This window comes from Bombina bombina, chromosome 3, assembly GCF_027579735.1.
Source record: "Bombina bombina isolate aBomBom1 chromosome 3, aBomBom1.pri, whole genome shotgun sequence".
NCBI classification, from domain to species: Eukaryota; Metazoa; Chordata; class Amphibia; order Anura; family Bombinatoridae; genus Bombina; species Bombina bombina.
This window is the reverse complement of record NC_069501.1, coordinates 526,206,640-526,232,690: the sequence shown is the minus strand read 5'-3', so window position 1 is coordinate 526,232,690 and position 26,051 is coordinate 526,206,640. Positions and strand designations below refer to the sequence as shown.

The 26,051-nt window shown below is 39.1% G+C and overlaps 1 protein-coding gene across 1 annotated transcript in view; it reads right to left on the bottom strand.

Moving 5' to 3' along the window:
• LOC128653573 (uncharacterized) overlaps positions 1-26,051 on the bottom strand; it is a 261,458-nt gene that overhangs the window by 196,501 nt on the left and 38,906 nt on the right. The window contains exon 6 of the mRNA XM_053706954.1: positions 19,009-19,241. Coding sequence (XP_053562929.1) covers positions 19,009-19,241 — 233 coding nt within the window. The remainder of the gene's footprint in view (positions 1-19,008; positions 19,242-26,051) is intronic.

The following is a 26,051-nucleotide window of genomic DNA, read 5'->3' as shown; positions in this document are numbered from 1 at the left end:
ATGTGAAAAGCGATGACACTGCAAGTGATGCAATAATGGATATAGGGTTAGTTATAGTTATCCATGTCAGAGTGTCCCAGCACAGTGTGCCTTTGGCAGCTACATCTTCTTTATTGACTTTCTCTAGATCTTTGTCAAGCACTCAGAAGAATAGCTAAAATGGTTGTTAGACGTTCTCTCTCCCCCAGGGAAGCTGTCCTCACTGGACGTAGTCGGGAAAGGGAGTTGGGGTATGACCTGCTGATTTTTCAGTCAGTAGGAAATGGAGGGGAGAGAAAACCATTCAGCAGCCCACACACACAAAAGATGTATAGAATGGTGAGCAGAGAGAGAGTTGTTGCAGGTGACTCTCCTTTCCTTATTATTGCATCCCTTTTCCCCCTCTCTGCAGTATCAGCAGCTTGTTGCGGCAAATTAAATATTTTCAACACGGGTAGTGCATTGCCCTGCAAGCTTCAATTTATGTGTCGAGTGACTTAGTTTATTTATTGTAGAGCAGCTGAGGTTTGCTCAATATGCAGGAATGTTTTTTGGTGTCCACAGCTGTAATAAAGATATTGGGTGGATAGCTATGAAGCAATCATACTGCATATAAAACCCACGTGGAGATGCTGCTACTGTGGTTTGTGTTTTGCTGGCTGATGGAAATCAAGGTAAACTAAGTGTGGTCAGCAAGAAGATGCATACACAAGTGTAGGAATAAATGACTGCACTGTATTGCTCCGTGTGGGGCACAAGCTGGGGTTACAGGTTGTAAGGGAAATAGAAAAGTCTAAATCTGCAGGCTGATTTATGTGAGTAAAGAGTCAAGTAATCTTCTGTGTCTGCTCCTCTCTGAGTCCCAAGTATATCTCAGTATTCTTTTATATAGATGAATCTGGGGTCTTGGGTGTGGGTGTCCTACTGTAGACTTATATGATATATGTATTATTGATCAGCTCCTTATCTCTGGTGACCTCATACCCAGCCAACTTCGGTGTGTAAATCAGTGCTAGGTGAGGTTGTACTTCAAACAAATACTGTCTTGCAGCGTTATCTGGTAGCTTCTGTAGGTACTGGAAGTAAAGAGGAGATTTAACTGATAGGAGGTCAGTAGGCATGCAAAGAAGATCCCTCAGCTAATCAATATGGTGCAATCTACACAATTATAAAGCCTCTAGACAGGACTAATGTCACAAGGTTCAAGAATTCTCTGATCCTATGTGCGGTAGTGTTTAGTCGCTATGTAGGATAAGCTGTAGTTCATAGCCGCAAATTATGTATAGAGTTCTTTCCGTGTAGTGAGCTGAATGGTGTCGTGTACAGATGAAGGGGTGTTAGGTTTTTTTAAGGGGGGTTTGGGTGGGTTAGAGTAGGGGTGTGTGGGTGGTGGGTTTTAATATTGGGGGGGTTGTATTTTTATTTTACAGGCAAAAGAGCTGTTTTCTTTGGGGCATGCCCCGCAAAAGGCCCTTTTAAGGGCTGGTAAGGTAATAGAGCTGGTATCTTTTAAATGTAGAATAGGGTAGGGCATTTTTTTTATTTTGGGGGGCTTTGTTATTTTATTAGGGGGCTTAGTTCTTTTTTTATTTTTTTGTACTTTAGTTAGTGTATTTATTTGTAGGTATTTGTATTTAATTTATTTCATTTATTTAATGATAGTGTAGTGTTAGGTTTAATTGTAACTTAGGTTAGGATTTATTTTACAGGTAATTTTGTATTTCTTTTAGCTAGGTAGTTATTAAATAGTTAATAACTATTTAATAACTATTCTACCTAGTTAAAATAAATACAAAGTTAACTGTAAAATAAATATAAACCCTAAAATAGCTACAATGTAATTATTAATTATATTGTAGCTATCTTAGGGTTTATTTTACAGGTAAGTATTTAGTTTTAAATAGGATTCATTTATTTAATGATAGTGTAGTGTTAGGTGTAATTGTAACTTAGGTTAGTTTTTATTTTACAGGTTAATTTCTCTTTATTTTAGCTAGGTAGCTATTAAATAGTTAATAACTATTTAATAGCTATTGTACCTAGTTAAAATAAATTGAAAGTTGCCTGTAAAATAAAAATAAATCCTAAGATAGCTACAATATAATTATTATTTATATTGTAGCTATATTAGGGTTTATTTTAAAGGTAAGTATTTAGTTTAAATAGGAATAATTTAGTTAATAAGAGAAATTTTATTTAGATTTATTTAATTAATATTTAAGTTAGGGGGGTGTTAGGGTTAGTGTTAGACTTAGGTTTAGGGGTTAATAATTTACAGTGGCGTCGGTATAGGGGGGGCAGGATAGGGGTTAATAAATTTATTATAGGTGGCGACGGTGTAGGGGGGCAGATTAGGGGTTAATAAGTTTAATATAGGTTGCGGCGGGGTCCGGGAGCGGCGGTTTAGGGGTTAAACTATTTATTTAGTTGCAGCGAGGTCCGGGATCCGCAGGATAGGGGTTAATAAATTTATTATAGGTGGCGGCGGTATAGGGGGGGCAGGATAGGGGTTAATAGGTATTATGTAGGTGGCGGCGGTGTCCGGGAGCGGTGGTTTAGGGGTTAATACATTTATAAGAGTTGCGGCGGGGTCTAGGAGCGGCGGTTTAGGGGTTAATATTTAGTTGTGGGGGGCCGGTATAGGTGGTAGAACAGTGTAGTTAGTGTGGGTGCTTAGTGACAGGCTAGCAATAAAACTGTCAAAAAGCGGAAGAGCAGCGAGATCGGATGAGTGATAACTCTCACAGTCTGCTGCTCATCGCCCCGTACTTGGTGCGTGGCTTTTTGACATATTTATTGATATTTATTGATAACTTAGGTGAAATTTTGCAGGTCCGCGGCGGCGATGGTAGGCGAGCTTAGGCGGGCGTATTGGGCTGGTGAAGGCAGGTAAAGTAGACGGCTTGATAACTAGGCCCCATGGAAACCTATATTGTATTTAGCTATAGTAGACTATGATGTATATAGATATATATGTAACTATTGAGACATGAAATATAGTGTAGCGGGGGGGGGGGGGAGAACTGATATGTATAAAGTGTTAAATATTATACTGAATACCCTATATGCTGGGTCTACTAAGTTGGCTACTAGGAATGTCTCAAATGTTAGGCCCAAACTAGTATTAGGGAGGAACCATGGGTATTCCAATATACACCCCCATATTGCAGATCTAAAAGAGATCTACACATATAAATCCACATCTAGGCGTTTGTTAATACCATGGGGATGTCTGGTATTCAATTTGACTATCCAGAACACTTCTCTTTTTAGGAGTTTAGCTGTTCTTATTATATAACTGTTGAACACAAATTATATTTATCCCATTCTCCAGTCTCATCATTGTGGTCTGACTCTGTTGGGCAGGTTTTTAAGTTGCCATTTGGCCGCTTTCTACTTAGAAATATATTTTGTTCATATGGCTCATTAACCTGGCACACAGATTGACAGACCACTCTTTTTGATACGTAATGAATTTAGGATTCATTTACTTATTGATGTTTATTTATTTATTATTGTTTTTATACATATCATTATTATTTTTTGCATTATTTTTTGTATAGTTTGTATTTGTATTTTATTCATTGTTATTTATTTATTTTTTACTCTTATTTTTTTCTAGCCAAGGTACTGTATATTTCCAGTACATTTTATGTTAGTCTTACTTACTCATATGTGTCATTATTATTATCATTATTATTGTTTTTTGTTTAGAGTACCACATTGTGACCTCTCTGAACCAACATTTATTATTAACCTTCCTTGCAATTACAGTGAGGGTTTAACATTTGGCACGTTGTGCTGTGGTTCGGTGACGCCACACTGATTGGCCCATACCATTGCTTCTCTAGGATTGGTGCAAACACAGTTTAAAAAGCTTTCACAGTCCCATTCTAACTAGCCTCCGAAGAAGTGCATCCACGCATGCGCAAAACACGTCAGGCGTTCCTGACTGTGACCTAATTCACTTGTTACTGATTTTGGACTGCAAATAAACCTTTTGTTATCCAGCATTTCTACCTTTGAGTCAGCGCATCTTTTCCTTATAAGTTTTTCTGCCAGCGGTTGGGCATACCGCTTTGCATTTCTGCTCAGTTGCTGCTATCCCAACTTGGATCCCGATTCCCGGGCTCACACTCCACTCCTCTGTGTCCTGTTACTCACATGAGCCTATCAACGTCAGGGGTGACGCACTAGGTAGTACATTCTCACGAAGCCAGATCTCTTTGCACGCCAGGAAGGACATGCATACTGCACCCTCCCGGGAAGGGTCTCATCGCCTATCCGAGAGGAAGTACAGCAGCGTGTCCAGGCACCCCACCAGACCAGTGGAGGGTAAGAGTCGACGGCACCTTTTGACCTTGTGTACACAATATCACCCCTGACACTTAGGCTGAAGCGGACTGCCTTATACAGGAACTATATTGGCATCCATTGTTGTGGACACTACAAGCATATTAACTGTTTGTCCCCTTACATACAAATAGTCGGGATTGTACACACCCCACTTTTGAGGATTCTTACATATACTTTTGAAGAAACCAAGGAGGACTTTTTCCTGAACACACTTTTGTCATTTTTATTCCCAGTGTTCAGGTTTGGCAGCTTAATTACTTTGTTGCTGGACATTATACTTTGTATTAGCAGACCATATTACTTTGCATTTTGCTACTGGTTTATTTTGTATTCCTAATATGGCTACCATACTTACTACCACAGGGGTAATAGATGAACAAAAAAGGAAACAAATTATGACAACAGCACTTAGAGGTCACAGTGAAGTCTTAGAATCTATTAAGGAAGACAATTTAGACACTGTTTTTTCTAGTTTAGAAAAATTAAGATATAAAGAAACAAACTTATGGTGGGACATTGAGTTTTTAGATCTTTATATTTCTGAGAACAAAGTCCCTAGAGGACTTTGTATGCACAAATACCCCTCTTTTGCTTTAGACAACCCTGTATTTATGGAGGAGTGGAATACCAACTTAACCAATTGCTCCATCATATGCATGAAGCAACTCCTCAGACACAAAAAAAGAAAAGAGGGATATCATATTATTGGAAATTAATAAAATCTTTGACAAGTTAAAGATCTTTGAAACCACACAAAAATATATTGACTATAAATCTCAATTAGATACCACTATTGACCAATTAGATACCACACTGTCAGATAGAAAGGTACAGAAATACAACAGAGACAAGAAAGACTATGATTTAGATATAGTATATTCTTGGCAGAATTCATGGAGAGGTACCCATAAAAATAGTCAAAAGAACAAAGACAAAAGTAAGTCTCAACACACTAAGAACCAGACGCCAAGAAAAGTCAACTTCTCCAGTACTGTATAGATACTGATAATATAGATGGTGAAACAATGGAAACCACTAATGAAGAGTTAGAAGCAGTAGCGACTACATCCAGTAATACATCAACTGAGAGAAAAAACTTGAAATCTCTTGTTAAGCTACCCCAGCAAACTAGCACTCCTAAGAAAGGGGAAAATACATATAGATACCCCAGCAGGGTCAGGAAAAACATGAAGAAATAGCAACAATAAATCTCTCTGACTTCACTCTATCACCCCACCATATTAACTTACTTAATAAAGGATTAACTTTTGCACCTACAACAGATTTTGATTTATTTAGCACCCTTTTAGACACTAATACATTTGTGAGAAAAGTTGTATTGAAAAAACATTTTTTTTTGGCACTGATACACAATCACAGGTTCCTGCTATTACTGACACACCCCCTAATACTATAGGGCTTTTATTTTCAGATCTCACTGATCTCACCACCCTTACTTCACTCCAACAAAACACATTCCGCTCAACTGGGCACTCCCAAAGCACTTTTCAGCAGTATCCATTTAAGGCTAAATCACACTTTTATCCAGTTAATGCACGTGACCATTTAATAGATCTTTTTCAGAGATCAGTAGAAAAGGAACTAACTGATCTCATTAAGTCACTCCACTCCACCACAACATGTAAAGTCAGAGACAATTTGAGTTACAATGAGAGAAAACACTCAAGGAACTGCAAGATAACCCTAATATAGTCATTACTAAGGCGGACAGGGGGGGGGGGTAATTGTCCTCCTCAATACCATTGATTATCTTGATGAAATACATAAACAATTAGCGGATCATGACCAATACATGAAATTAACTTTTAACCCCACTATATCATTTAGTAACAGATTGAAAAGTCACTTAGACACAGCTAGGGAAATGGGCTACATGACGGATGAACTTACATCTTTCATCCTGATTGAAGCCCCTATCATACCTAGTTTTAGAGTTGTCCCAAAAATCCACAAAAGCCACATTAAACCACTGGGGAGACCAATTGTGGCCAGCCAAGGATCCCTATGTGAAAGATTGGGAGGCTGGCTAGACCACATATTATAATCCATTGTTCAATCCCTACCAGGTTATATTAAAGACAGCGGTCACTTAATCCAACAACTCAGTAATGTAAAATGGAATTGTGACTATACCTGGCTCACAATATATGTAGCTGCTCTTTATTCAAGCATACCCCATACAACAGGCCTCATAGCACTTAATGAAATGCTACTTAGACACACAGATTTTGACATTGGTTTCATCACATTTATAGTAGAAACCACAGAGTTTTTACTAAAACATAATTATTTTGTACATGAGGGTGATTACTATTTACAAAAACGTGGCACAGCCATGGGGGCTAAATTTTGCCCAGGCTTATGCCAATATTTACATGGGCTGGATGGAATTTTGTCTTATTTTTTCACCGGAGTTCCCATTTAAGAATAACATCAAATTATATGGTCGCTTTATTGATGACCTCATAATCATCTGGGATAGAACACAATATGAACATACTATTGAACAATTTATGACTTACATTAACAACAACCAATTCAATCTAGTCTTTACACACAAGAGTGACACCCAGTCCATAGACTATTTAGATTTGAAACTCAGAGCTGACTTACTTAATTTAGATATAACCACATCTACATATAGAAAACCTACGTCAAAAAATACCATCTTAAGAGCTGATTCATGCCATGTCCCCCATCTAAAGAAGGGCATACCCAAAGGCCAATACTTGAGGCTCTGCAGAAATTGCTTGAACTTAGAGATGTATAAGCTAGAAGCTAATGAATTAACAGTCAGGCTTGAGAAAAAGGGTTAGAACAAATTTAAACTTGACCAAATTAACAAGGAAGTAGAAAAAATGCAGAGATATACTTTGTTTCATAGAAAAGATAAAACACAAAGCAGGGAAAATATTGTTTTCTCTACCCAGTTTAGTAGGCAATATTACAAAATCTGTAATGTCATCAAGAATAATCTTACTATACTGAAGAGTGATGACATATTGAAACAGGTTGTCTCTAAAGGAATAAAATTTGTAGCAAAAAAAGCACCATCAATTGGTGGTTTAACTAACAAAAATTTTTCAGAGAAAATGCAAACCCAAACCAATTGGTTGAGTCTTAACCCAGGCTCATTTAAATGTGGCCGTAGGCCTTGTAAAAGTTGTGATTTTACTGATAAAATCCATACTTTCACCTCAACCAATACCAATGAAACCTATATAATTAAACAGAGAATAGATTGTACATCTCAACATGTGATATACCTCATTACGTGCCAATTTTGCTTCCAGCAATACATAGGCATTACAACACGCCCGCTAAAAGACCGCATTAGGGAGCATTTACTATCTCTAACTGAAAAAGAAGCCAGGACCCCGGTGCCGAAACATTTTCGCCAACATGGCATAGGCACTGGTTATTTTTCCTTTCTGGGAATTGAAAGGATAGTAAAAGATGCTAGAGGAGGTGATAGAACAGCTAAACTCCTAAAAAGAGAAGTGTTCTGGATAGTGAAATTGAATACCAGACATCCCCATGGTATTAACAAACGGCTAGATGTGGATTTATATGTGTAGATCTCTTTTAAATCTGCAATATGGGGCAACATATGGCATGGTATCAATAGATTACTAGATATGGATCTATATGTGTAGATCCCTTCCAGATCTGCAATATGGGGGTGTATATTGGAATACCCATGGTTCCTCCCTAATACTAGTTTGGGCCTAACATTTGAGACATTCCTAGTAGCTAACTTAGTAGACCCAGCATATAGGGTATTCAGTATAATATTTAACACTTCATACATATCAGTTCTCCCCCCCCCCTGCTACACTATATTTCATGTCTCAATAGTTACATATATATCTATATACATCATAGTCTACTATATCTATATACAATATAGGTTTCTATATCTTTATATCTTTATGTACCACACTTGTTTGAATATCTTATTAGGATTGATTTCCTTACTTCCATCCTTGTCTTCCTTTCATTTAATTTTTTTCATCTCTTAGCTTTTTTTAGATACATTTATATGTCTCCTCTAGTGTTTGTGTTAATATCGTTTATTTAGTAACATCACACACTTTGAGCTACACACTTTGTATTGCTCTTACTTTGTAACACTAGGACACATATTTTCGTTTCTGTATTTTTTATTCTTTTTGTTATTTTTTCATATTTCTCTTATGTATCTTTTTTACTTATTTTTTTTTATTGGCCCTTAGCTGTCTTCCCATTTAAATACATTTAGGACATACTCATTTTTATATACTTCCATTTTTTAGAGTCTAGCCAACAACATGCCTATTTACACTTTTTGGCATTCCACTTTGGGCTTTTCCCCAATCCTTTTCTTTCGTTTGTTCTTATAATATAACTGTTGAATACAAATTATATTTATCCCATTCTCCAGTCTCATCATTGTGGTCTGACTCTGTTGGGCAGGTTTTTAAGTTGCCATTTGGCCGCTTTCTACTTAGAAATATATTTTGTTCATATGGCTCATTAACCTGGCACACAGATTGACAGACCACTCTTTTTGATACTTAATGAATTTAGGATTCATTTACTTATTGATGTTTATTTATTTATTATTGTTTTTTTATACATATCATTATTATTTTTTGAATTATTTTTTGTATAGTTTGTATTTGTATTTTATTCATTGTTATTTATTTATTTTTTGTCTTTTACTCTTATTTTTTTCTAGCCAAGGTACTGTTTATTTCCAGTACATTTTATGTTAGTCTTACTCACTCATATGTGTCATTATTATTATCATTATTATTGTTTTTTGTTTAGAGTACGACATTGTGACCTCTGTGGTTCGGTGACGCCACACTGATTGGCCCATACCATTGCTTCTCTAGGATTGGTGCAAACACAGTTTAAAAAGCTTTCACAGTCCCATTCTAACTAGCCTCCGAAGAAGCGCATCCAGGCGTTCCTGACTGTGACCAAATTCACTGGTTACTGATTTTGGACTGCAAATAAACCTTTTGTTATCCAGCATTTCTACCTTTGAGTCAGCGCATCTTTTCCTTATAAGTTTGTCTACCAGCGGTTGGGCATACTGCTTTGCATTGCTGCTCAGTTGCTGCTATCCCAACTTGGATCCCGGGCTCACACTTCGCCCCTCCGTGACCTATTACTCACATGAGCCTATCAACGTCAGGGGTGATGCACTAGGTAATACATTCTCACGAAGCTGGATCTCTTTGCATGCCAGGAAGGACATGCATACTGCACCCCCCTGGGAAGGATCTCATCGCCTATCTGAGAGGAAGTACAGCAGCGTGCCCAGTCCAGACCAGTGGAGGGTAAGAGTCGACGGCACCTTTTGACCTTGTGTACACACTATCACCCCTGACACTTAGGCTGAAGCGGACTGCCTTATACAGGAACTATATTGGCATCCATTGTTGTGGACACTGCAAGCATATTAACTGTTTGTCCCCTTATATACAAATAGTCGGGACTGTACACACCCCACTTTTGAGGATTCTTACATATACTTTTGAAGAAACCAAGGGGGACTTTTTCCTGAACACACTGTTCTTTGTTATATTTTGTCTTAAATATACTTGGCCAGGAAAGAGCCATAGAGAACACTTAAAAAAGGAGGGATGCCAAGAGACCTCAAACTTTTCTGTAAAAAAAGATTGGTGAACCCATCCATTCCTGGGGATTTGTGCAATGTCAATTATTTAATCTTACAATATCTTGGTAGCAGTAACTGGGGATTCTAGAGACTCATTTGGGTCTCGAGTCTAACACTGAAGATTAAACAAGGAAAGGAAATCAAACTATGGATGGCCGTGGTAGTATTAGGATGAGAGCTAGGAGCCAATTTATCAAGCAGTCAAGCTGCTTATTCCACGTGAGCCTTCAGACTCATCGGAATTAGGAGTTAAGAAGCAGCGGTCATAAGACTGCTGCTCCTAAACTTGTCCGCCACCTCCTTAACTTTGCCGCAGATGTGAAGTGGGCGGCATTGCACAAGCATTTCAGCATACTACAGCGGATCATGTCCGCCCGCACATTGATAAATCAGCCCCGTAGAATGCTGCATATTATGAAGATCAGTTCAGTTTCATGAAACCTTTCCACTTTCATGATCTCCATTGAGATAGAAATGGTTTATACTTGGTCTAAAGGTGTCTCACATCAGGGTATAAATACTGCTGAATGTATTTCTATGTGTTTAAAAGCAATAATTTAATAATTAACTTCTCTGTATGTTGGTGAGAAACATATATGAGTCCAATATGAATTCAAATTGGAAGGCAGCACAAAAACTCAATACGACCTTTGTTAAAGGCATTCAATTAATTAATTTGTTGTTTAAAACAGTGTCCAAAATAAGCTACATCTAGTGCTCCACTAGGGACTATTATTTTAGATATGCAGTCAAAGAAATCGTCCAGATCTGTTTTCCTGCAATAAAATCATGCCATTTTTTATCCTGTACATTGTTTGACAATATATATGTAAGGATAAAATCATGAAATAATTTTCCCATAAAAGAGAAGAAAATACACGCTTTTATAGAATACTTTATTTAAGATCTATTTCCAAAATCCCAAAGGCCATACCACATAAAATTGCATCATATTTCCTTTAACTCTGAAGTTGTGCTGCAAGAATTGAAAATACACACTCTATAATTCAGAAGCCTAACATTGCTATGTTCTACACAGTGATTAGACCACTGTAGTATCTGGACCTAATCTGGCGTCAGTAGAGGAAACAAAATACAGTAAGAGGCTATGCTAAAAGCTATTTGATCATTATCTACCTTCAATATATATTATATAATAATAATAATAATTTGCGTCAATAGTCTTGCTGCTGCGTTTTGTACTGTCTGAAGGCGATGGAGTTCTTTTTTTGGGAGGCCCAAGTAAAGTGCATTGCAGTAATCTAGCCTAGAGGATACAAATGCATGGATTAATGTTGGCATATCATCCGGTGGAATTAAGTGTTGTATCCTGGCTATGTTTTTCAGATGAAAGTAGGCAGATTTTATTACGGAGGAAATCTGCTGTTTAAAAGATAGTCCAGCGTCAATCAGCACTCCGAGGTTTCGTACCTTTGCTGAACTAACGAGTTCAGAGCCTCCAAGCTCCAGGCCAGTTGGGTGATCGTGGGATATTTTTGATGGCCGGGGTCTCCTCACCAAGAGTAACTCTTTTTTGTCCGGGTTCACTTTGAGACAGCTAGCATTCATCTATTCTATGAGGTCTGTTAAGCAACTGTTTATGCGGCATGCTGGGTCTGTAGTATCTGGAGCAAAGGAGAAGTAGAGTTGTGTGTCATCAGCGTAACAATGATACCTTAGGCCATGTCGGTTAATGATGTCCCTCAGTGGTAGTAAGTAAATTGTGAATAGCATGGGAGACAGGATTGATCCTTGTGGAACTTCGCAGGCCAGTTCTGTTGGTGCTGATGAGCTTGATCCTGATATCACTCTCTGTGTTCTACCAGCGAGGAAGGATTTAAACCAGTTAAGGACTGTGCCTCCTAGACCACAGATGTACTGCAAGCGCTCTATTAGAATCCTATGGTCAATGGTGTTAAATGCAGCTGAGAGATCCAGGAGGATTAGAATGGAGTAATCACCTTTGTCTCTTGCCATGAGGAGATCATTTAGCACTCGGACTAGCGCTGTTTCAGTGCTGTGGCGGCATCTGAAGCCTGACTGGAAAGGATCGAATATGTTTAGGCGTGATAGATGAGCTTCCAGTTAAGTTGCCACTACTTTTTCAATTATTTTCCCCAGAAATGGGAGGTTGGATACTGGTCTGTAATTAGTCATGCAGTCTGGGTCTAATAAAGGTTTCTTTAGGAGTGGTTTTACCACAGCTTCTTTTAGAGGATCTGGAAAGTCTCCTGTTTTTAGTGAACACTGCACTATTTTTGTGAGGACTGGGGCGAGTGTTTCAATGCATCCAGATATGAGCTGAGTTGGAGCAGGGTCTAAGTCACACGTAGTAGGGTGCAACTTTTGTATGGTGTTTTTAACTTCTTTTATATCCACATTTGTAAAAGTGGACCATAAACTGGGGCAGTCTGGCTTTCCATTGTAGTGGTTCTGGTGTGTAACTGTTTGGCCTGCTGTGATAGCGGTTCAGATTGAGGAAATCTTGTCTCTGAAGAAGTTCGCAAATGCTTCACATTTATTCTGAGAAAAGTTGGTGGGGCTAAGCATGCATGCTGGTTTGCAGAGCTTTTCTACTGTGCAATTTCGCTTGATAAAAATTAAGATTTTTTTCTGAGTTATCTTGGATTGATATTTATTTAGATGTTTGGTAAGAGCGGCTTTATCCTCTGGATCATGTGTTCTGCGCCACTTTCTCTCAAGCTTACGTCCTGTTCTTTTCATTTCTCTGATGGAGCTATCAAACCACAGTGCATTGTTGTGGGTTTGGACAGTGCGTATGCGAGATGGTGCAATGCTTTCTAGGGTGTCTCTCATGGTTTTGTTGTAGAGTCAGACTAAGGAGCTGGGGTCTTCGCAGGTGCCCATTAGTTCACTTAGATCCATATGTGATGCTACATCCAGTGGTGTCACCCCTTTTAATGAGCGGTGTTTGACCAGGTTCTGAGGCTGGTGTCTGGTTGATTGTGATACAATGGAGAAGTGAATGGAGTGGTGGTCTGATCAGGTAACTGGGTTTACAGTTACTGGTGACACTTCTAGTCCAGACTGAAACACTAGATCAAGTGTATGACCTTTTCTGTGGGTGGGAGTGGTGACGATTTGTGTAAAGCCGAGTGTACTCATCAAGCTGATGAGATCCTGCCCAAGCAGGGATAGGGTGTTGTCAATCCAAGTGTTGAAGTCTCCTAATATAAGCCATCTGGGGTGTTCAAGGATTAAGCCAGCCAAAAGGTCTGGGAGTTCCTGAAGAAATCTCTTCCCATCTCCTGGGGGTCTGTATATTAGCAGTATTCGGAATCCTCTCTCTATTGAGAGGCTGGCAGCTACACATTCAAATGATTGGGTTTTGTGGACTGATATTGGTCTGGGATTTAAGGATGATTTTGCACAGATCATAACTCCACCTCCCTTGCGATCTTGTCTCGGGCGGTGGAACACTGTATAATTGTCTGGAATAGCTGCCTCTAGAATAGGCCCTGCATTTTCATCTAACCATGATTCTGTGATGCATGCTAATTCGCATGTTTCAATAAGGTCAGAAATAATAGCTGTTTTGTTCTTTATTGATCTGGCATTGCATAGGATTGATCTGATAGGACAGTCTTGGGATTCTGAGTTTTTGCTCTCTACTTTGGAGACAATGTGTCTTCTAATAGGGATCACACAAAGAGATTTTCTTGATTTGATAGTGCGGTTTTTGTGGCTTTTAGGTTGGATCACTTCAATTGGGCTTGCGGGTGGACAGGGTGGTGGGGCAGCTGTGATACTGTCAGGATATAGAACCACTTTTTGGGGTCTTAAGGAGTGCAGATGTGAGGGTGTATAGGTGGTCATTCCCTCTGCAGTGAAGGGGTTAAAATAGCTTCTAGTATTTGTAGGAATGTTAGCAGTGGGGGCTGGTTACATTGCCCTGCTCTATAGAATTCAGGCCAGAGTGAGGTGTGAGATTTTGCACTTCAGGCTGCATTGTAGATAACAGATAAGAAAGCATGCAGGGGATTTAAAACCAATATATTTTAGTAAAATAGACTTAATCAATTATTTTTTCTTGTGTTTAGAAATAAAATCTGAATGGATGATGAAATCCAAAACCCAATTTGTGCATGGGTTGAGTCTTTTTTTTTTTTTTTTTTTAGTTTAAGTGTACCTTGTTTGTGGTGTTCAGCTGAAGGTATCTTTTTCTGGTAGTAAGATGGTCCGGTGGGAGTACATTTCCATCCATTGAGTATCTCACTTTAGTAATGTCATCGTTAAATTTTTATGAGTCTATTTGTGCGTTATGTGGAGTCGGTATTGGTACTTGAAATAATTATGATGAATTTTGAATGTAAGAAGGTTAAAATTAAGATAAATCCAGAAGAGGTCATGAGCCTGAGGAAAGTGTGGCAGCCAGCAGCGGCGCCTCCCCCTTACCCGAGCAGTATTCACTAATTATAGTCAGGTACCTTTAGTATTAGTAAATAATTTATTTTTTACATTAACTATTGAAGTCTACATTTTTAGCCCTAATCTCAAACATTTTTTTATTTCTATTTGTTTATTGTTGGTGAAGCCATTGTTTTTTTTAATTGAGGAGAGAGGCAGGCAGCAGGCTTGTATGCCCCCCCCCCCCCCCCCCAACAGGAAGAAACAATATTTCTGTTACATATTGGCCTAGACACAAGTGTAACAGTATTGATAGTGCAGGGTGTGATATCCATATCAAACATGCACTAAGAACAGCACACAAATTGGTATTACAAATCATGTTAAAATACCATCAGGGGCGTATTAAGGCATAGGCCAACGAGGCCCGTGCCTAGGGCGGCAGATTTTGAGGGGCGGCACTTGCAGTGGCTGCACTGAATATGCGGCTGATGATCATTTAAAAAAAAAAATTAAACTTGAAAGTGCGGCTAAGTGGCTTCATACACTCAGTCTCAGCCAATCAGGCCCGTCGCTTGCATAAGGGCGCCCCAGCAGGGGGGCGTAAAGTTAGAGAGCTGCACTTAACAGTTGCACTTAACGAGTGAGAATCAATTTCAGACAGTCTTTATGTGGCTTGCTTCAGATGCAAGTATTCTGCGCACCCGCCGCTGCACTGCACGTGTAAAGTGATGGCAGTTTTGGTCTCTAGCCCTGGGTGGTATGTCAGTGCGGCTCTGTTCAGAACAACTCCGGTCTCAGTAAGGATTCATTGCACGTCACCCTGACAGAGTGTGAGTGAGGACGCGGGAGGAAATGGAATCCTTGCTTCATCTCTCAGTGGAGTCTGAGACTAGTAAGTCAGTAAGTTACTATGTGATTGTGATCCTTTCCTTAGGCTAGCTGATCTACTGTATGTGGCGGGGGCGTGGCGGCCGCCAGCCAGCAGCCATCCATGGAAAAGGCTGCCTTGGCCGGGAGATGTATTGTTTATTTATGTTATGTAAGGGAAAGCAGCAAGCAGGGACTCAGAGGGAGGAAGCTCAGGCAGTGCCGGTCACGGTGTGAGACAGTGTCTGAGTAAGTTGAACTTGGTCAATAAGGGTGACCGGGTGGGAGGAGGTGCTGCTTTGACTGAGGCTGCGGTGCGTGAGAGTATTAGGCTTCACTTGCGGTTTGGGGGCAGTAATTATCTAGTTCACGCGATGTGCCAGTGTTGCTGAGCTGGGGAAATTAAAATAAATATTTTTTACTAGCACAACAGCTCAGCAGAGGTGTCCTTGACAAGGCAGTGCGCTGAGTACACATAGGGTAGAGATGCATATGTGATTACAATACAGTGGCATGTGAAACAATAACATATAGACATATAGTATATATTTGTGCAGAGGCTGCATGACATCACTTCAGTTCAGTGTTTTTATCTTCTAACTAAAATAAAGGGTTAACATTGTTGTTTAATATGAAGGAGTCTCACTTAAGAGACTTATACTTATATATATACACACACACACACACACAAGCAAGTCCTGGGGTGTAAAAATATTATGGCCAAAAAAAAGCCTAAAACCTAGGGGGGTAGGGGGTGGGGGGGCAGCAGAATTTTGAGTGCCTAGGGCAGCACAAAACCTAAATACGCCTCTGAATACCAGAGAATGTCAGTGCAGCCGACATATTTTAAAGGCCCTCTATATATTCAATAGATAGTATTCCCATTCCAAAACCTTGCCATATACTCTATCCCTTTAAATTAATGTTAAAACATTTTTATTAATAAACCACACACACATACACACATATATATGCAGTGAAGGGTCTCCAAAGCTGCACACACAGCTTGATAACTGGAGCCCCTAAGATTGTTTTAGACTTTTATTTTCCTTTTTTAGAACACCTTTGACTTTGTGCACCTTCAAGTTAGCAAACACCAGGACCTGAGTTTTGTAGTGTGCTCCATAGACATTTACTAGTTGAGGGATTTAGCTCACCTACTCTTTTTAACCTCCATATCTTAGCACCCTAGGCTTTTGCTTGAGTGCAAACATTTTACTTTCCACTTGTAATATGGGAGTACGCTAGCTATGTGGCTTGCACGCTAGCGATGTTAGTGCACCATAGTTCTAACGGTGCAAACAGTTTTACCCTTCACTTGTAATCTGGGCCATTTTAATGAAGGCAAATTAGACATAATGGGGGAGATTTATCAAGCAGTGGATGCTGCTTGCTCCGCCCGATGTTTCCGGCTTGATGGAAACATAAGTTAAGAAGCAGCAATCGTAAGACCGCTGCTCTTTAACTCATCTGCCACCTTTTAGGTAGCGGACTGAAATCATCCCGATCAGATACGATGGGGATAATTAACACCCCCTGCTAGCGGTGAATGTGCAGGGGTGACATTGCACGACCATTTCACCAGAAATGCTTGTGCAATGTTAAATGCAGGCCGGACATGATTCGCTATAGCAAATCATGTCCGCCCGGGGTTTGATAAATCTACCCCATTATCTCAACAAACAATTGTATAAGTGATATTATAGTAAAAATTTAAACTGTTGTAATAAGTAATGATACACTAACACCACACCCTTATGCAACACACACACACATCACTCACATACAACACACACAAAGAGACCTATTTATTAAAGGTGTATCAGGTCCGACAGACCTCGCTGAATGCGGAGAGCAATACGCTCTCCGTATTCAGCATGGCACCAGCAGCTCTTGTGAGCTGTTGGTGCAACGCTACCCCCTGCAGATTCACAGCCAATCGGACGTCAGCAGGGAGTGTCAATCAACCCGATCATACTCGATCAGGTTGAATTGTGGCGATCTCTGTCCGCCTGCTCAGAGGAGGCGGACAGGGTTATGGAGCAGCCGTCTATAGACCGCTGCTTCATATGTGCTGTTTCTGGCGAGCCTGCAGACTCGCCAGAAACACGGGCCCTTCGGAGCTTGATAAATGGGCCTCAAACTCTCATATAACACAGACACCCTTATACAACACACATTCAAACTCTCATATAACACACAACCTCATACAACACACATGCACACCACACACACTTTCATACAACACACACACACACCACATACACAAACTCTCATATAACACACAACCTCATACAACACACATGCACACCACACACACTCTCATACAACACATACACACACCACATACACAAACTCTCATATAACACACAACCTCATACAACACACATGCACACCACACACACTCTCATACAACACATACACACACCACATACACAAACTCTCATATAACACACAACCTCATACAACACACATGCACACCACACACACTCTCATGCAACACACACACACCACATACACAAACTCTCATATAACACACAACCTCATACAACACACATGCACACCACACACACTTTCATACAACACATACACACACCACATACACAAACTCTCATATAACACACAACCTCATACAACACACATGCACACCACACACACTCTCATGCAACACACACACACCACATACACAAACTCTCATATAACACACAACCTCATACAACACACATGCACACCACACACACTTTCATACAACACATACACACACACCACATACACAAACTCTCATATAACACACAACCTCATACAACACACATGCACACCACACACACTCTCATACAACACATACACACACCACATACACAAACTCTCATATAACACACAACCTCATACAACACACATGCACACCACACACACTCTCATGCAACACACACACACACCACATACACAAACTCTCATATAACACACAACCTCATACAACACACATGCACACCACACACACTCTCATGCAACACACACACACACCACATACACAAACTCTCATATAACACACATACCCACCACACACGCTCTATTACAACACATACACTCTTATTCAATACACACAACACACTCTCATATATCTCATCTCAACCCAGTAATAGGTTGCGACCTGTGGTTTGAAGAACCCTGCTTTAGATGAAACAATTACCTAGTGGCCACAACATGTTTTTCTTTCAATGTTTCCATTACATATAACAATACCAGCAAAATTGCAGTCATAAAGATCCATTTCTTTTTGTGGTAAATTATTACATTTTCAATCAAATTATTTTGTTAAACATACCACACTGAGATATTTTAATTTCCATGATGCCATAAATTATGTTTTTTTCCAATTCTGAGAATTGGAAGTGTACACTGCAGACTATTAAAAGCACTTGACAAACTTTGCTTCATATATTTCACAAATTGGCCTAAGTGGGGGAATTAGTAAATACTACATTGTTTTTCAGTATCTTATCTAACAAAATAATAGCGACAAGCCTTATCTCTTTCAGTAACAAGTCTGGATTGACTACTCAAAATAAAGTAAGTTGATTTTGGCCATTGAAAAATAAGTGCAGCAAACAGGGTTTTAAAGCTTTCATATTGGGACTGTATGTTATTTTTTAATCCTTGTGTACCCCATCTGGTTAAATACTATATTTCATCATCATCATTATTATTATTATAAGCAATATTATTTTTCTGTTTACATACTGTACCTGAATAAGGTGTTGAGCTTGCTGTCTGTATTCTGTGTTGCATAATCTTCCGATAGGCTTGTACCGTTTGCTTGTAGATACTGTGACACATAGAGCGGTTTCATGGAGCTAATTTGCATTTTTAGACTATAGGTACAAGTGAAATTGAAGCTTATGGGATTGTGATGAATGACCGCATTCTTCAACTGATCAATGTAAAGTGTGTTTGAGTAATATATATTGGGCTCATCAATCTGTAAAAAAATATATAACCAATTGCAATATTAAAGATAAAATTAACCTTACAAGCCACCTAATTAACCTCTTTACTACTGGAAATAATAGAAATGTGGTGCGCAGCTGCATTTAGAGGCATTCTAATTACCAAAAAGCAATGGCAAAGAACAAAGGGGATCCCAGAGAAGCTTTTACCATGATTTCACAAGCAGTATGTAAATAATTTCAGTGAGAAACCCAAAGTTTTTGAAAAAGGTTAATGATTTTTTTTTTTATTTGATCGCATTTTGCGGCAAAATGGTGAAATTAGGTTGTCTACAGATATATATGTATATATATATATATATATATATATATATATATATATATATACACAGTATATATATATATATTCTGGTGAACTGCTAGTGCAATGCTTCCCCCTGCAGATTTGCAGCCAATTGGCCGCTAGCAGTGGTTTTCACTTATCAAATTGAACAGCTGAAATGACTTGATAAACCCAAGAAACACTTACGGCTAGATTTAGAGTTTTGTCGGTAACGACCCGCGTAGCTAACGCTGGCTTTTTTCTGGCCGCACCTTTTAAATAACTCTGGTATTGAGATTCCACAGAATGGCTGCATTAGGCTCCAAAAAAGGAGCGTAGAGCATATTTAACGCAACTTCAACTCTCGATACCAGAGTTGCTTACGGATGCGGCCAGCTTCAAAAACGTGCTCGTGCACGATTTCCCCATAGGAAACAATGGGGCTGTTTGAGCTGAAAAAAAACCTAACACCTGCAAAAAAGCCGCGTTCAGCTCCTAACGCAGCCCCATTGTTTGCTATGTTGTTTCCTACGTCTGCACCTAACACTCTAACATGTACCCCGAGTCTAAACACCCCTAACCTTACACTTATTAACCCCTATTCTGCCGCCCCCGCTATCGCTGACCCCTGCATATTATTATTAACCCCTAATCTGCCGCTCTGTAAACCGCCGCTACTTACATTATCCCTATGTACCCCTAATCTGCTGTCCCTAACACCGCCGACCACTATATTATATTTATTAACCCCTAATCTGCCCCCCACAACGTCGCCTCCACCTGCCTACACTTATTAACCCCTAATATGCCGAGCGGACCGCACCGCTATTATAATAAAGTTATTAACCCCTAATCCGCCTCACTAACCCTATAATAAATAGTATTAACCCCTAATCTGCCCTCCCTAACATCGCCGACACCTAACTTCAAACATTAACCCCTAATCTGCTGACTGGAGCTCACCACTATTCTAATAAATGTATTAACCCCTAAAGCTAAGTCTAACCCTGACACCCCCCTAAGTTAAATATAATTTAAATCTAACGAAATTAATTAACTCTTATTAAATAAATTATTCCTATTTAAAGCTAAATACTTACCTGTAAAATAAATCCTAATATAGCTACAATATAAATTATAATTATATTGTAGCTATTTTAGGATTAATATTTATTTTACAGGTAACTTTGTAATTATTTTAACCAGGTACAATAGCTATTAAATAGTTAAGAACTATTTAATAGCTAAAATAGTTAAAATAATTACAAATTTACCTGTAAAATAAATCCTAACCTAAGTTACTATTAAACCTAACACTACACTATCAATAAATTAATTAAATAAAATACCTACAATTACCTACAATTAAACCTAAGACTACACTATCAATACATTAATTAAATAAAATAACTACAATTACCTACAATTAAACCTAACACTACACTATCAATACATTAATTAAATAAAATACCTACAATTACCTACAATTAAACCTAACACTACACTGTCAATAAATGAATTAAATACAATATCTACAAATAACTACAATGAAATAAACTAACTAAAGCACAAAAAATAAAAAAATATTTACAAACATCAGAAAAATATTACAACAATTTTAAACAAATTACACCTACTCTAAGCCCCCTAATAAAATAACAAAGCCCCTCAAGATAAAAAAAATGCCCTACCCTATTCTAAATTACTAAAGTTCAAAGCTCTTTTACCTTACCAGCCCTGAAAAGGGCCCTTTGCGGGGCATGCCCCAAAGAATTCAGCTCTTTTTCCTGTAAAAAAACACATACAATACCCCCCCCAACATTACAACCCACCACCCACATACCCCTAATCTAACCCAAATCCCCCTTAAATAAACCTAACACTAAGCCCCTGAAGAACTTCCTACCTTATGTTCACCATACCAGGTTAACCGATCGATCCAGAAGAGCTCCTCCGATGTCTTGATCCAAGCCCAAGCGGGGGGCTGAAGATGTCCCTGATCCGGCTGAAGTCTTCATCCAAGCGGGAGCTGAAGAGGTCCATGATCCGGCTGAAGTCTTCTATCAACGGCATCTTCCATCTTCTTTCTTCCGGATCCATCTTGCAGACCTCCGACGCGGAACATCCTGCTGGCCCGACGGACTACCGACGAATGAAGGCTCCTTTAAGGGACGTCATCCAAGATGGCGTCCCTCGAATTCCGATTGGCTGATAGGATTCTATCAGCCAATCGGAATTAAGGTAGGAATATTCTGATTGGCTGATGGAATCAGCCAATCAGAATCAAGTTCAATCCGATTGGCCGATCCGATCAGCCAATCAGATTGAGCGTGCATTCTATTGGCTGATCGGAACATTGAACTTGATTCTGATTGGCTGATTCCCTCAGCCAATCAGAACATTCCTACCTTAATTCCGATTGGCTGATAGAATCCTATCAGCCAATCGGAATTCGAGGGACGCCATTTATATATATATATATACACAGTATATATATATATATTCTGGTGAACTGCTAGTGCAATGCTTCCCCCTGCAGATTTGCAGCCAATTGGCCGCTAGCAGTGGTTTTCACTTATCAAATTGAACAGCTGAAATGACTTGATAAACCCAAGAAACACTTACGGCTAGATTTAGAGTTTTGTTGGCTGATCGGAACATTGCCGCTCTGTAAACCGCCGCTACTTACATTATCCCTATGTACCCCTAATCTGCTGTCCCTAACACCGCCGACCACTATATTATATTTATTAACCCCTAATCTGCCCCCCACAACGTCGCCTCCACCTGCCTACACTTATTAACCCCTAATATGCCGAGCGGACCGCACCGCTATTATAATAAAGTTATTAACCCCTAATCCGCCTCACTAACCCTATAATAAATAGTATTAACCCCTAATCTGCCCTCCCTAACATCGCCGACACCTAACTTCAAACATTAACCCCTAATCTGCTGACTGGAGCTCACCACTATTCTAATAAATGTATTAACCCCTAAAGCTAAGTCTAACCCTGACACCCCCCTAAGTTAAATATAATTTAAATCTAACGAAATTAATTAACTCTTATTAAATAAATTATTCCTATTTAAAGCTAAATACTTACCTGTAAAATAAATCCTAATATAGCTACAATATAAATTATAATTATATTGTAGCTATTTTAGGATTAATATTTATTTTACAGGTAACTTTGTAATTATTTTAACCAGGTACAATAGCTATTAAATAGTTAAGAACTATTTAATAGCTAAAATAGTTAAAATAATTACAAATTTACCTGTAAAATAAATCCTAACCTAAGTTACTATTAAACCTAACACTACACTATCAATACATTAATTAAATAAAATACCTACAATTACCTACAATTAAACCTAAGACTACACTATCAATACATTAATTAAATAAAATAACTACAATTACCTACAATTAAACCTAACACTACACTATCAATACATTAATTAAATAAAATACCTACAATTACCTACAATTAAACCTAACACTACACTGTCAATAAATGAATTAAATACAATATCTACAAATAACTACAATGAAATAAACTAACTAAAGCACAAAAAATAAAAAAATATTTACAAACATCAGAAAAATATTACAACAATTTTAAACAAATTACACCTACTCTAAGCCCCCTAATAAAATAACAAAGCCCCTCAAGATAAAAAAAATGCCCTACCCTATTCTAAATTACTAAAGTTCAAAGCTCTTTTACCTTACCAGCCCTGAAAAGGGCCCTTTGCGGGGCATGCCCCAAAGAATTCAGCTCTTTTTCCTGTAAAAAAACACATACAATACCCCCCCCAACATTACAACCCACCACCCACATACCCCTAATCTAACCCAAATCCCCCTTAAATAAACCTAACACTAAGCCCCTGAAGAACTTCCTACCTTATGTTCACCATACCAGGTTAACCGATCGATCCAGAAGAGCTCCTCCGATGTCTTGATCCAAGCCCAAGCGGGGGGCTGAAGATGTCCCTGATCCGGCTGAAGTCTTCATCCAAGCGGGAGCTGAAGAGGTCCATGATCCGGCTGAAGTCTTCTATCAACGGCATCTTCCATCTTCTTTCTTCCGGATCCATCTTGCAGACCTCCGACGCGGAACATCCTGCTGGCCCGACGGACTACCGACGAATGAAGGCTCCTTTAAGGGACGTCATCCAAGATGGCGTCCCTCGAATTCCGATTGGCTGATAGGATTCTATCAGCCAATCGGAATTAAGGTAGGAATATTCTGATTGGCTGATGGAATCAGCCAATCAGAATCAAGTTCAATCCGATTGGCCGATCCGATCAGCCAATCAGATTGAGCGTGCATTCTATTGGCTGATCGGAACATTGAACTTGATTCTGATTGGCTGATTCCCTCAGCCAATCAGAACATTCCTACCTTAATTCCGATTGGCTGATAGAATCCTATCAGCCAATCGGAATTCGAGGGACGCCATTTTGGATGACGTCCCTTAAAGGAGCCTTCATTCGTCGGTAGTCTGTCGGGCCAGCAGGATGTTCCGCGTTGGAGGTCTGCAAGATGGATCCAGAAGAAAGAAGATGGAAGATGCCGTTGATAGAAGACTTCAGCCGGATCATGGACCTCTTCAGCTCCCGCTTGGATGAAGACTTCAGCCGGATCATGGACACCTTCAGCCCCCCGCTTGGGCTTGGATCAAGATATCGGAGGAGCTCTTCTGGATCGATCGGTGAACCTGGTATGGTGAAGATAAGGTAGGAAGATCTTCAGGTGCTTAGTGTTAGGTTTATTTAAGGGGGGTTTGGGTTAGATTAGGGATATGTGGGTGGTGGGTTGTAATGTTGGGGGGGGGTATTGTATGTGTTTTTTTTACAGGAAAAAGAGCTGAATTCTTTGGGGCATGCCCCGCAAAGGGCCCTGTTCAGGGCTGGTAAGGTAAAAGAGCTTTGAACTTTAGTAATTTAGAATAGGGTAGGGCATTTTTTTATTTTGGGGGGCTTTTTTATTTTATTAGGGGGCTTAGAGTAGGTGTAATTAGTTTAAAATTGTTGTAATATTTTTCTGATGTTTGTAAATATTTTTTTATTTTTTGTACTTTAGTTAGTTTATTTCATTGTAGTTATTTGTAGATATTGTATTTAATTACTTTATTGATAGTGTAGTGTTAGGTTTAATTGTAACTTAGGTTAGGATTTATTTTACAGGTAATTTTGTAATTATTTTAACTATTTTAGCTATTAAATAGTTCTTAACTATTTAATAGCTATTGTACCTGGTTAAAATAAATACAAAGTTACCTGTAAGATAAATATAAATCCTAAAATAGCTATAATATAATAAGTATATAGCTTTAAATAGGAATAATTTATTTAATAAGAGTTAATTAATTTCGTTAGATTTAAATTATATTTAACTTAGGGGGGTGTTAGTGTTAGGGTTAGACTTAGCTTTAGGGGTTAATACATTTATTAGAATAGCGGTGAGCTCCAGTCAGCAGATTAGGGGTTAATGTTTGAAGTTAGGTGTTGGCGATGTTAGGGAGGGCAGATTAGGGGTTAATACTATTTATTATAGGGTTAGTGAGGCGGATTAGGGGTTAATAAGTGTAGGCAGGTGGAGGCGACGTTGAGGGGGGCAGATTAGGGGTTAATAAATATAATATAGGAGTCGGCAGTGTTAGGGGCAGCAGATTAGGGGTACATAAGTATAACGTAGGTGGCGGTCGGCAGATTAGGGGTTAATTATTGTAGGTAGCTGGCGGCAACATTGTGGGGGGCAGGTTAGGGGTTAATAAATATAATATAGGGGTCGGCGGTGTTAGGGGCAGTAGATTAGGGGTACATAAGGATAACGTAGGTGGCGGTCGGCAGATTAGGGGTTAAAAAATTTAATCGAGTGGCGGCGATGTGGGGGGACCTCGGATTAGGGGTACATAGGTAGTTTATGGGTGTTAGTGTACTTTAGAGCACAGTAGTTAAGAGCTTTATAAACCGGCGTTAGCCCAGAAAGCTCTTAACTACTGACTTTTTTCTGCGGCTGGAGTTTTGTCATTAGATTTCTAACGCTCACTTCAGACACGACTCTAAATACCGGAGTTAGAAAGATCCCATTGAAAAGATAGGATACGCAATTGACGTAAGGGGATCTGCGGTATGGAAAAGTCGCGGCTGAAAAGTGAGCATTAGACCCTTTCCTGACTGACTCCAAATACCGGCGGTAGCCTAAAACCAGCGTTAGGAGCCTCTAACACTGGTTTTCACTGCTAATGCCAAACTCTAAATCTAGGCCTTACCCTATTAATAACAAGAAACTCAAAATGTTTTGCTTACAGGCAAAACACGCTGAAATTACCCGATGCCATCTTGGATGTCATTAGGAAGAAACAGCACGAGATACAAACACTACCTGTTCAATAAAAGTTAAAGGGACATAAAACAAGTTAGGATAGAGACAAAATATAATAATATGTACTTTAATTACTTTTCCTGCAGATTTATACTGCAGTGCCTCGCCAATTACCCTTT